The sequence below is a fragment of the Brassica napus genome, chromosome C4, assembly GCF_020379485.1.
Source record: "Brassica napus cultivar Da-Ae chromosome C4, Da-Ae, whole genome shotgun sequence".
Lineage (NCBI taxonomy): Eukaryota > Viridiplantae > Streptophyta > Magnoliopsida > Brassicales > Brassicaceae > Brassica > Brassica napus.
In genome coordinates this window covers 60,519,284-60,533,139 of record NC_063447.1, presented here as the reverse complement: position 1 = coordinate 60,533,139, position 13,856 = coordinate 60,519,284, and the positions used below count along the sequence as shown (strand labels likewise).

Below are 13,856 nucleotides of genomic sequence, written 5' to 3'. Positions count from 1 at the left end.
TTCCACGTGATTTGCACGTGCTTTGCAGCATTCCACGTGATTTGCACGTTCCCTCGCTTGCACGTCTATCAAACTCGTGTATGTGTATCCTTGTCTCCCAGCATTTCTCTCATTTTTTAATTAGTGCAATGACATAGAAAATTTATTGCATGTATATGTAGGTCAACAGGTGATCATTCGAACATGCTCCTGCTTGGGGAGAAAATGCTTAACCCCGTGTCAATGCATGTCCACTCGTGACCCACATACACTTCACCCTATGGTATTAATTTTAATTTATATCCCATGGATATGCTTTTATATTTGTACAACAGATAATTATTCCTTCGATCAAAAACTAGTTTAAAATTTTTATTTTTGTATTAGTGTGTATATATAAATAGAACAAAACTTGAGTGAGACATCAATAAACCAACGAAAGTAACTCACTAAGCCTAATCCCAACCCATAATCTGTCTAAAGCCTTTTACCAAAAAAAAAACTGTAAAGCCAAGATGTGTGCACTTGTCCCTCCATTGTTTCCCAATTTCGGCTGGCCTTGCGGAGACCAAGGCTTCTATGTAAACGACGACGTAGCCAACACGTTTCTTGATTTTCCGTTGCCGGACTTGGAGGTGGCTCATCAGAATGTGTCGTCGGAGAGACATAGAACTTTAGGGTTAGAGAATCCTGTCCTGATGAAGAAGCTTAATCACAACGCGAGCGAGCGTGGTCGCCGTAAGAAGATCAACGAAATGTTCTCAGCTCTCCGTTCTTGTCTCCCATCTACCAATCAATCGGTAACCATTTATTCAAATAAATTTACCATTTATGGATAAGATTACTTTTTTTTTTATTTGACAAAAATGAAACAAATCAGTGAAAACTACACAAACGTTGTAAGAGTTTTTCTTTTATCCAATGTTTTCAGCAACTTCAAAAACTTATTTTGCAATTTCTATGTTGATTAAGACAGTGTGATGTTGTCATATATGTGTTTCTAACGCAAAAGAAAAACAAAAAAAAATTGTCCCATTTTTAATTATAAGAAAATTGAAAATATGTTCTTTTGTGTATTTCTTGCAGAAGAAGTTAAGTGTTTCTGCAACAGTTTCTCAGGCCCTAGAGTACATACCAGAGCTGCAAGAGCAAGTCAACATGCTCATAAAGAAGAAAGACGAGCTCTCGTTTCAAATCTCAGGTCAAAAAGATCTCCTTAACACTAACCAAAATGATAAGCCAGAGAAAGGGGTCACTGGTTATGCATCAACGGTTTCTGCAACTAACCTAGGTGAGACAGGTTTAATGGTCCAGATTTCATCGTTACAGACTGTAAAGTGTTCGTTCGGGAACGTATTGAGTGGACTAGAAGAAGATGGGTTGGTTCTTGTGGATGCTTCATCTTCAAGGTCTCAAGGAGAGAGACTCTTTTACACTTTGCATCTTCAGATGGATAATTGCAATCTGAATTTTGAAGAGTTACGTAGTAGGTTGTTGTACTTGTACGAGAAATGTTGAAACTCATTTACATGATTCAAGAAAATATTGTATGTGATTTGGTTTTGTTTTCTATCTCTCTCTTTAAAACTCGAGGTTAGAAATAGTATGAACCTTCTGCCTAATCAAGAAGGCTTTTTATTTTAATAATGTTATTTTGTTAAAATAATGGTTAACTATAGAGTTAATTAACTTTTAAAGAGTTAGGTCTGTTTTAAGAAATCCGTAACTACCCAAAGAAGGCGGTCTAAATAAATACACACTGTCTTCTTTGGGTAGTTATGAACATAAGTAGCTTCTGATGGTTGTTGAGTTTTATGTAATCCTTGCATGGTTAAACATAGATCTTGTAGTTTATCATCAAATGAGACTTTGATCACCAGCACTATAGCTTCAACAGTAAATTTATCTGAATTTTCTTAGTAACTCTCAATGTTCAGGTTTTCCAACTTATTGACAACGAAACAGTCGAAGAAGACCATTATTTTTTTTTTACCAGAGATAGTAAGTAGTAGAACAAACTAAAGTTTTAACTAGTGACCACTATAAAAATAAAAAGAATAAAACGGAACAAAATAGTAAGAAAGAAAATTAATGTTTGTTCCTTATTATTCCTTCTCAGAATTAATAAAAATGTTTTTATTCTATTATTCCTTAAATTAAAAGAAAGGAAAAGGAATACTGGAAAAAAAATTATAAATAGTGTCAAATTTAAGAAAAGGAAAAAAATTAATTATTTCCAATTATTTCTTTGGTTACCATTTAGACTAAGATAGGCGAATGATCGAACTGCAGGCCTTGACTTTTGGGCTCAGTCTGTTTGATAAATATGGTAGCAAAGACAAAACTGTTGTATGGTAGCAAAGAGGTCATGAACAAGTAGACAAACTAAAAATAGCATCTAGATTATTATTGAGAGATGATTACAAATGATTCTTGTATGTGTAACTCATCTGACAGAAACGTTGTAATAATCTGTTTTTTATTGTTTGTAAATTATATCGTACTGTCTTAAGATTATAACATGGTCGAATAAATATTATCGAGTATTGTAAGTTGTGACTAATGTGTAACGTACAATCTTAAAAAAAAAATATTATTTAAAATTTTCTTTGTTTATATTGCATGTATCTTACTACTGATTCATTGATTTTTTTCTGTTAACAAGAAAAAACTGCAACTGGGAATATAACTTTTCTGGGTCGACTGCATCAACGAAGCTGTAAAGCCAAACTCAAGTTGGGAACGAGATGGCCATATAAAAAATTCAAACTACTTAAAATAGATAAAAGCTGAAAATAATCAAATGGTCAAATAATAATACTAAAGTAATGCCAAATTCACGGGAAAGCATATAAAATAGTGCAGTTAGGTTCAATGCATTCTCCAAATTCAAAAATGTATGAGGAATTAAAAGTTCTCAATGTTTTTACAGGCACGACCCAACTTGCTTTAATTTCAAAATGTTTTATTTTTCAGCTTCATTTTGTGTTAAATATGCATGTTAGTGAAATACGTTTACCCATGCTTAAATGCACCATTATTGGAAAAAGCATAAACATATCACTGTTTAGTTTTATGATTTTTTTTTTTGCGAACGTTCAGTGCAAAACTCCCTACTTACAAAAAGAAAATGTGTTACGTTTATGCTCTTTCTTTTCATTTAGGCTTAGGGAAAATTTCTTAAAAATACACGGACAAATTTTCATTTGCTAATAAAATATACGAACTATTTTAGATCCTCGTTTAATACGCGAACTAATTTTCGTTGCCTATTAAATACATAAACTTTTGAAATTCGCAGATTTTACACATCATTTTAGACTGCGTTAAGTATATTTAACGGAAGTGACCACGGCGGTAGTGCTTAATTAACACGTGTTTAAATTATGAAAAGAAAATTCCTTAAAAATACATAAACTATTTTTCATTTGCTAGTAAAATACACGAACTATTTTGAATCCCCGTTTAATACACAACTAATTTTTGTTTTTGATTAAATACACAAACTTTTGAAATTTTCAGATTTTACACATTTGTCAACTATGTTTAACAGAAGTGAAGATAATGTTAGTGTTTAATTGAACATGTGGTTAAACTGTGAAGAAAATTTTCCTTAAAAATCATCCCGATAGATTATATTGTTAGCTTTCTTTTCCATTGCGCTTCCTTAGTGTAAAATATTTTTTTTTGATTAAATTTCAAAAATATTTTATCATAGTAGAAAGAATATATGTAGAACCTAATTCATAACACTAAACTTATTTATCATAGTGTAAATTAACCTTGAATCATTATCACTACTATCAAAGCGAAGAACAAGAATTAGAAATGCATAACACTAAACTATTTCCAAAATCAAAAACTCGTTTAAAATTACGTAGTTTTCTTCGTCCTTTTTCATGGCATGGAAATCGACTCAACTTCGTATCGATATAAAGGGAAATCAAAGTAAAGAAGAAGAAAATGAACATAGTTTGGAGAATAAAAGATGTTGGAACAAATTAGGGTGTCAAAATAGAATTGAAACTAACTCAAATTAATTTCAATTGACCGAGGGTGAGCGTGTCTTTCACAGTTAAACCACTTGTTTAATTAAAACTAACATCATCTTCTGTTAAACATAGTTGATATCGTCTAAATCAATGTGTAAAATCTGCAAATTTTAAAATTTTGTGTATTTAATGGAAAACAAAAAATAGTTTGTGTATTAAACGGAGATTCAAAATAGTTAGAGTATTTTATTAGCAAATGAAAAATAGTTTTTGTATTTTTAAGAATTTTTTTTTTCATAATTTAAACACGTAATTAAACACTAACGCCGTCGTCATTTCCGTTAAATATAGTTAACGCTGTCTAAAACGATGTAAAATCTGCGAATTTCAAAAGTATATGTATTTAATAGATATCAAAAATTAATTCATGTATTAAACGGGAACCCAAAATAGTTGGTGTATTTTATTAGCAAACGAAAATTAGTCATATAGTTTTAAGGAATTTTCCCTCACGCTAATGGTCATACACTCGTATCTCCACTTAAACTTTCAGAGTGGAACTCAATCAAATCGAACTGAGAATTACATAAAAGACATTAAATATACAAAGATTACATTTTTTTTTGTTACTGATACAAAGATTACATATAACATGAATTATAATGGTTATTAACTCATCAAGTATTGTGGCTGGGGTAAGTTCAAAAAAAATATTGTGGCTGGGGAAAACGAGAACGATGAAATCTATGTTTTTAATCTGTGACATCATGTTAAAAGCCTTTCATTTTGTGACATCATGTTAATGAAGTCTATATTGTTTTATTATATACAGTATAATTCTGTGTTGTTTTTGTATGTAAGGTTGTGATTTTCTCAAAAAGCCAAGAGGGTAGAAATTAGACAAAAAGGACCTCCTTGGGAACTGCAAAAACAATGTACAGAGAAATACATCAGCCTCCGGTCGCCGTCAACTCACCCTATAACACATTTATCCTCTGTTCCAAAACGCGCCGGAGTTGACGAGTTCTCAGCCGGATAAGCGTTAGGCGTGTGCTCACTGTGGCGAGGAGGAGCAAATCGGAGTGGCCAGGCGGTGGACTGATTTTTTTTCGATTTAACCGTGGAATCAGTGAATCGGTGCCTAAGATTACAAAAATGTGTTGCTAAACCGAGAAACTTTGAACAAAATCGACAAAAAGATGAAAAATTGTGTTTGAAGCACATAGGTGGCGGCTAGGTTTGCAGAGAACTTTAGCAAAGAGACGAGGGTAGACATGTAATTTTCTCATTTAATGAATTAAAGCCAGAAAATGCAAAAAAAAGTTCAAGATGGGATTTGAAACCGGGTTACAAAGTCCTTTATCCGCGTTTCTAACCACCATGACAAATCAACATATTGGTAATGGTTGCCAAATCAAATATATATTAGTAAAATGTCTTAAAATTAATCCCCGATTAATCTCCAATTACTCCCTGATTATTTGGTAATTCGCTAGGCCCGGAATAGCCGTCCGACTAGCGCCTAACGTAGTTCCGAAAAAAGCATTTATCTAAAGCTTGGGATGTTAATGCATCTATGTAAAAAAAATCACCTTAGCTTTTTTTATTTTATTTGATGCAAATATATATCATTAGATAATTAAGATTTTTTTTAAAAAATTAGATAATTTAGATTAAATAGAAAAAAACTTTAATTAATTAATTGGATATTTGCTGATAGTTTCCTCTGAACATAGATATATAAACCTAAAACGGTAAATTAAAGTTAAAGAACACCTAACAATTAAAGACAGAAGAAGTTTTCAATTATGGTTGAAGCGAAAGAGAGTCAAAACAAGGCAAGAGAGTGAAAAGAGTTGATTACTTGAATCAGGACATATCACAGCTGTGACCTCACAACCGGCTCTTTGGAATTACTCCTTTTTGAACATTTCTTGACATGCATTTAACCCTCTAATGCATTTTCTAATTAATTAGTCTAATTTAATCTGGTGGGTTATATATTAATTATTTATTGTAATTACTTTTTTCATGAGAAACCGCATTTTATTTACTTGGATAGGGTCAATTTATTAACCTTCTAAAAATTAGCTAATATTAAAAGTATATACAACATATATATAAATTCATAAAAATAATACCAAAACCATTCAATAAGAAAAATATTTTGGTAAATAATGTGTAGATAGTAATTATGGAAACAAATGTACATTTTTAGGTGTAAAAGATATACTACACGTATCCACGCATATTTATATTTTTTATTTATTTAGACAGAGATTTTCTAACTTTGCCAATTTCCCCTATATAAGTACAGCCAGAGAGATAAGCAGAAGATCACCCAAGACATTTTAAAAAATTGTTTGATACTTTGAATATTAATGGAAAATGAGGGTACATGATCAACGGCTGAGATTTGATGTCACACCCAAGCCAATGGGTTTAACCGGAAGTTCATTTATCACGGCCAGATCCATCGCAGTTCTGCTATTTGTCTCTCTGTCTCTTCTGATTCTACCACCGTTCCTTCCGCCGCTTCCACCGCCTCCGGCGACGTTCCTCCTCCTCCCTCTCATCCTCATGATTCTCCTCATCTTTTTGGCCTTTTCTCCATCTAATGAGCCTAGCCTCGCCGTAGAATCTCTCTACCCCTGATGTCGCCGACTTGCATGCCGTCCGTACATAAATATGCGTTACACTAATATGTAAGGGGCAGATTAATTAAGGGCTTTTAGTTTGTGCACGCAAGATCATCTCATGTGATAGATAGATCCTCGGATGACATAAAAAGAGATAGATCTTCGAGTTTTCTTTTAAATGTTTCTTGTAATTCTAGCTTTTAATTACTTTTCGTTTATTTTCATTTTTCTTGTTCTTTCTTGTTTTGTAGAGGAATCTTGTTTATCTGCGCCAAAAATGAATTGTAGAAGAATATTTTTGAAATTTATATAGAAGGCTATTTCCTTCTTTTTCTTTACTCAACGTCCATTCCCATTTTTGTTATCACAACACTTTCTTGAGAAATTAATTATTTGAAATTTGTAAGTTGCCAAGTGCTGTATGCAAGTCGGAGCCATGGTCGTTAAACTATAAGCATTTGAACTACTCCTATAAAAAACCAAAAGATGCCAACGAGAGGAGTTGAATAGTTGAATGCTACATTTAATATTAGGATCTGAAATATCAGATTATATCGGTTAAATGTAAGTTTTTAATTATATTTTATTCCTATTTCTTTTGCACCTCCATACAAGGGGACATATTGAAATTACAAGGTTACAGATGATGATGATAACATGATGGAAATTTTGAAATTACCAGGTTTTTTTTTGTAACACGTACTTGAAATTACCAGGTTAAAATGTAAGTTACGGCGTGATTCATTGCAACACAACAGTTTGGTTTCAAAAACATTGTTCATGAAAATTTATTTATTTCTATTTATCTGTTCATGAACCAATATACTTTGTTTATTATAAATACATTTTTCATATACCTGTTTGTTTATCTACAAACATAGTCTGTGAAAAATAAAGTTACTTATTTTGTAAAGGTTTTTGGTGTGGACCTCACTTGTTAATTACATTGGAAAAATGGGAATCGTCCTTTCATGTCCGGAAGACAGACTGAAAAGACTGTGCCATCTGTTCATTAGTCCATGATACACCATTAGTTCTCTTAACATGGTCAAAAGTGATTTCGGGTTTTATTGCTATCTTTCTGTAAGTTTACGTTTATGTTTTTACATCTTTCTCTTTGAAAATGCATATGATTGTTCTCTTTTTGGTAGAATAACGCTCATTCTTTTTTTTTCTACAATATCTAGTAGATGAGTGCTACAAATCTGGGCACGGATCAGATATCCAAATTTTTGAAGGTATTCGTGATTTGCTTTGTATATCACGTATATCTAATTTTTTGATTTGCTTTGTTTCGGAAAAATACGGATATTCGAAAAAACGGATATTCGGAAAATAAATAGATATTTGCGGATATTTACGAATACTTACGGATATCTCATATGTTTTGATTAATACAAATAATCTTAAAAATTTGATATAATTTTTTTTTGTAAAATATTTTTTTGCATGATATATATGAATAAAAATTAAAAGAAGTAGTGAATCCACATATTTTGTAAATTTTTTAAACGTAGTTAATAATTATAATAACACAAAACTTAAGAAATAAATTATAATTGTCATAAATGTGTTCTCTTCCTTTTGTGTAATACTTTTGTATAAGTAATAATGTGAATAAAATTTATCAAATCATATGTTAGAATAATAATTATATGATTTTATACATTTAAAACTTTAAATATAATCAAGATACACATGTATTTATATATTGCCGGATCGGATATCCGCTTCCAAAAATTTAATATTTGTGATTTGCTTCGATTTTAACGGACATTGATTTTTAGTATTTGATTTGATTCGAAAGTTACGGATATCCGGAACTTTCGGATCAAATCGAAACGAATAACGAATCGAATCAAATTTAACGGATAAAATGCCCAACCCTACGAATCTGTATGAAACATTTTAGAAAGCTAAACTGTAATGTTTATAAAGATCAAGAATACATTACACACATGCCCAAAAATCTGTTTAGAATTGTCTCGATACTGGCTAGCTAGGTGGTTATCTAAAGACTCGTCCAAATTAACGACGTATTTAATGCAAAACAATGGGTGAATGTTTATCCCTTCGATGTATACCTATTGTGAATGTTTATCCCTTCGATGTATACCTATTAGACCCCAAAAAATCAAAACATATAAGAAAAAAAAAAAAATCGGCCGACTCTCTTTTTCTTGGGAACCCGATGGTATAATCTCTTAGTTATGAGCCATCCACAATCTGGTTCATAACGCTATCCCTTGTATGCCATAACCATTTAGAGCTTGTAATGTGCTTTAATGTTGCCTCATTAAAACCTTACCAGAAAAACCCAATTGGGACCAAACCATGGTGAAAGAAAAAAAATACAACACACATTACTTTCCCTGATTTGGACATTACTGAAAGTCCTTTGGACCTCTCCAATTTTCTGCAATCCGTGGGTGATGAAGATCTTGGGCAGAATATGCTTCGTCCTCGAACATGATAGTTGGTTCTTCTTTACCATCGGCCATGCCACAATCTGATCGAACATATTGAGTCATCGACCTCAAATACACACACAAAATCTTGGATGATGTTGCTGTGATATGCATGTACCACCATGTGTAAAACATAACCTGTCTGAAAAACAAATCAACAAAACCAAATAACCCCTCTTTGGGCCGGTTAGTATAAAATAAACCAAAATCAAAAACTTCTTCATCGTCCTTCTTATGGACCAAACAGATCATTGTCTAAAACAAGACTTCTGCATCGTCCATCTCAGGACTAAATGAACTTCTTTATCGTCCACCTTAGGACTGAATGGATCAGTGTCCAAAACAAGTGATCTCACGCACATGGACTAGATAATGGGTGAGACTGCTCTATATTAAATCTCTTGAGTACTCTTTTCTGTATATACTATTTGATGCACAAGGATTTCATTGCTAATGTACTCAAGTTGTAACCGCAAACAAAACTTTGTTTTCCAAGATCTTTCATCTCAAACTCTTTCTTGAGATATTCAACTGTTTGGAAAACTGTATTCAGAGGATACTAGGATATTCAGATCATATGCTTTGATGATTATCAATATTGTTCTCGAGAACTTGCTGTACTTTCAGCTCAATACCCTCTAGTACTTTCATTATCCAGTGGATCATATAAATATGCAGTCACTACATCAATTTGGTGCAAGTCTAATTTTCTCTCTTATATAACCAGACTTATGAGAAATCTAAAAGTTGTTGCATCCACCACATGGGAGTATGTCGCCTCATAATCTATTACTGGTCTTTGTGAGAATCCTTGTGCAACATCAGCTTTATATCTCACGATTCATATTCCTTACAAGACTCATTTATATCCACTGGTTTTAACATCATATGACGTCTTAATCATATGGCCAAATACGCCTTTCTTTTTTAAACTATTTAACCCCACGTTTTCATTCAATCCAATCTGTTCTACGAGTGAACACTCTTATATTGACGTGGGTTCATGAGCCTCGCTTATATTCATAAATTCAAAATTCATAAATTCAAGTGCTATCTTGTATGCAAATAAATCATCTTATGTCGACATTTCTTATTGGTTCCATTATGTTCCAGACATGATATAATCGATTGAGATTCATTATTATCAGGACCTTTAATACTTTACAGCTTGGCGTCCCAAGCTACATTGTTTGGTACATGTACCTTAGAGCCGGCCGGCCATATCTCCTTGTCTGGGATGGTTTCCTTAGTAACCTCGGATTTGGATTTTAATTATCATTCTCTGCACCTTTCTTTTGTTTCCGAGGATTCTTATCTTATGGAACCTATTTGGTCTACCACGTTTCATACGTTGTCTAGACTCTGTAGCAACTTGACTGTGTCTCTTCTTGGACATCAAATTCGTTGGTGCTTTACAAGTTGGTTTATATATGACATAGTCATTCTTTTTCGGGTCAACAAATGTGTCTAGCATTTGATTAGCTAGCTTTGTAAATGTATAATCTTTGGACGTCTATTTCACATTCTTTAGTCTGAGGATCTTGCCAAGACATTGATGGTTGATTCCATTCTATTTCTTTTACCATTCTTTTACCAGCTTTATTACTTTTTTCTACTCCTGGTCTTAAAATAATCTGTGTACCTGGCCTCAAATATAATCACCTATAGTTGGCTCAAAGTACTTTATTATTGTGGGAAAATCATATCCAACATATATCCCATCCTCCTTTTGAGGTCCCATCTTAGTTCTCTATGGTGGAACAATTAGTACATAGACAGCACATCCAAATCTCTTATGATGGGGTATGTCTGGCTCTTGACCCGTTAATAATTGTGATAGGGGATATCTATGCTCACTAAATGGCATGATGCGTATTAACTTTGGTGCATGTCAATTTCGTGTGGCCCAAGTTGTGAATGGGAGTTTTGACCTCATAAGTTATGGTCTATCAATCAGCTATTTGCGTTTTAATAGATTTCGGCCAAGCCGTTCTTGGTATGGACATGTATCACAAAATTGTCCACACTTACCCCCATGGACATACCATAATCATTTAAACGCATGGGACATGTATTCACCAATATTATCTAGACATATAGTCTTTATTTATGAAAAATGGGCTTGTAGCCGTTTTACTGGTGATGGCCTAATGAGTTTCCCTTGCGTACATGCTACACACGTGAGATTCTTTGGGATAACTCTTCTTATCTTTTAATGTGTGCGTTTTGAATATCAATTTCCGCATCATGTTTAGACCAGGATGGCCAATCTGGTCGTGCCATAAAGTGTATATTTTTGCAGGCTTTTAGCCTCTATCATACTGATTTATGCGTAGTCTAGTTCAGTAGAGAATGCATGTATTGTCTTTAGGACTTATTATGGTTTTGTGCGATTTTATACATATATCTGAAGAAACTCTTTGTTTCCTTCGCCCATTGTTTCAATATGGAAACCATTCATTCTTATATCTTTAAAACTCAATAGGCTGCTCTTGCTTTTAGAGATGAATGAATATAAGGCATCACTGATTTCTAGATGCATACCCTTAGGCAATAATATATTAGCCTAGCCATAGTCTTCTTTCAGACTGGTGATACCTGCTTTAGTACTTATATTGGCGTTTTTCAGTGTACTCATATAGAAAAATCATTCATTCATTTAATCTAAGCAGACAATGTAAAATAAATAAATTCAAGGAGATAAAAATCAGAAAAAGCATACAAGCAAAGCAATCACACAAGTTTGATGTCAAAATCAGATTATCAACTTGATTCTTTTAGGCAATAATAAGTCTCATATTCCAAAAGATCATCTTGATCATGTTCGAAATTATTTTTACCATCTTTATAGATCAAGTGGGTTTCAGGATTCTTCCCTTTCAGACTCTCTTTGGGAGTCTTTCATATCTTAGCCCAATGGTTCTCCATTCAACATCTATGGCACACTGATTTGGTCGAGCTTTGTGGTTTAAGGGATATACCATGGCCACTGCCTTGACCATGGCTCAAATTGGGTAGATACCCACGACCTCTGCCATAGTGATTCCCACGGCCAAATGTGTTATAGTGGCCATGACCACGTCCTTTCCACCCTCCACGGCCATGGCTGTGTGGCCTATCATTCTGGATGTAGTTACCTTTTTTTTTCTGCGGCCTTATTGGTATCAGGTAATGGGGTTAATGCAGGAGGTCTCAATTCACTGTTTCTCATCAGTAATCCATTACTTTACCCAGCTAGCAATAGACTCATCCACGGACTTATAGTCCTGGATTCTGGGATTCCTCCAATCAAATAGGGCGCTTGGTAATAACACAATTCTTTGGTGATCATATCTCAATTTTTCTAACTTTGTCCAAAGGTCTAGATGATTCTCTATAGTCAGATACTGATCTTTGAGAGTCTTAATAAGATGATGGCTAATAATTAATATTGACATGTATCAATCTTTCTCATTTGGCATTATCGCGTTTTGTGATTCATTCACTAAGTCCTTTGACTTTAGGATAAACTCAGTATCCAGTGCCCATTTCAAATAATTATCTCCTGAGAGATTTAGGGCAGCAAAATCCAAGTTGATTTTCGACATCTCAAATCATATATCAATCAATTTTAGATCTCATAAAATATTTAACATACGACCATAAACAAGACATGCTATCAAGTCAATACATTTCTAATAAGCAAAAAAGCCACACGGCCAAAGGTGATATAATGCAATAAGGCCACACAGAATTATCAAGCAAGGGTATCGACCAAACAAGCAATTTCTATATGTTTTCATGCGGCCATACGGTTATTATGCAAACCTAGCATACTGATTCTATATGTACAGGAGTGAAATTATGGAACCTCAATTTAAAACAATCAGATCATGCAAAGGTGATAATAATCAGATCATGCGCATAACATAAACATGTTGGTCAGGATGATATATGATGCAAACTGGCCACACGGCCAAGTAGATATGATGCACTCATTCTTAGCAATCGGATTCTATATGTGCAAGGGTAATATTAAAACATTCAATCAAGGTCTAGCAATTAATCAATCAGTTTCAGGTATGAGATTTAGCTAGACTAACAATCAGATTCAATTAGGTTTTATCAAGACTAGCAATTGGATCAATAATCAAGAATAATCAAACGGATTCAAGCATTACACAATTTAGGGTTTTGATCCAAAAATAGGGTTTCAATCATGAAAAACCAAAATAATCAGTTTCAAAGCTGATTCTATCAATTTTATTAATCAGTTTCAAGGCTGATATTTATCAGTTTTAAGGCTGATATTAGCAAGATGGAATCAAGCAATATGATTTTAGCAATACGCAAATTAGGGTTTAGGGTTTCAATTCAAAATTAGGGTTTTATCATTCAATCAGCTTCTAGCAAATAATCTTAAACCTCAGAACAGTTGATTATACCATGAAACTATCAACCTATTATAATATGAAACCTCAAAATATTCAATTCAAATTATGCAATACACGGATTCTATTTTAGGGTTTATCAATTCGAATTAGGGTTTATATTATAACAGATTCTAACATGCAATATTAAACCTCAAATCATTCAATCAGGTTATAAAAACTATCAATCCTAACTCACACGGATTTAAACCTCAAAGAAACATTCAATCAATCAAATAAAACAATCCATGCACACGTAATTTAGGGTTTACAGATTTTAGGGTTTCACTTTGAACATTAGTTCATTCGATTCTGGGTTCTTAGAGTTTAGGTATACCTTAAACCTTTGATGGGTTGAATGTACCACTA

General features: G+C 33.1%; 2 protein-coding genes across 2 annotated transcripts; both read left to right on the top strand.

The window, feature by feature from the left end:
- Nucleotides 1–165: 165 nt before the first annotated feature.
- LOC106395493 (transcription factor bHLH100) lies at nt 166–4,708 on the top strand. Its single transcript, XM_013835937.3, has 2 exons — nt 166–779; nt 1,066–4,708. The coding sequence occupies exons 1-2, from the start codon at nt 495–497 to the stop codon at nt 1,495–1,497; spliced, it is 717 nt and encodes a 238-aa protein (XP_013691391.1). The 5' UTR covers nt 166–494; the 3' UTR covers nt 1,498–4,708.
- A 1,569-nt stretch (nt 4,709–6,277) lies between these two features.
- Nucleotides 6,278–6,948, top strand: LOC106395940 (protein ORGAN SIZE RELATED 1-like). The gene has a single exon (XM_013836250.3). The coding sequence runs from the start codon at nt 6,360–6,362 to the stop codon at nt 6,624–6,626; it is 267 nt and encodes an 88-aa protein (XP_013691704.1). The 5' UTR covers nt 6,278–6,359; the 3' UTR covers nt 6,627–6,948.
- The last annotated feature ends 6,908 nt before the right edge of the window (nt 6,949–13,856 follow it).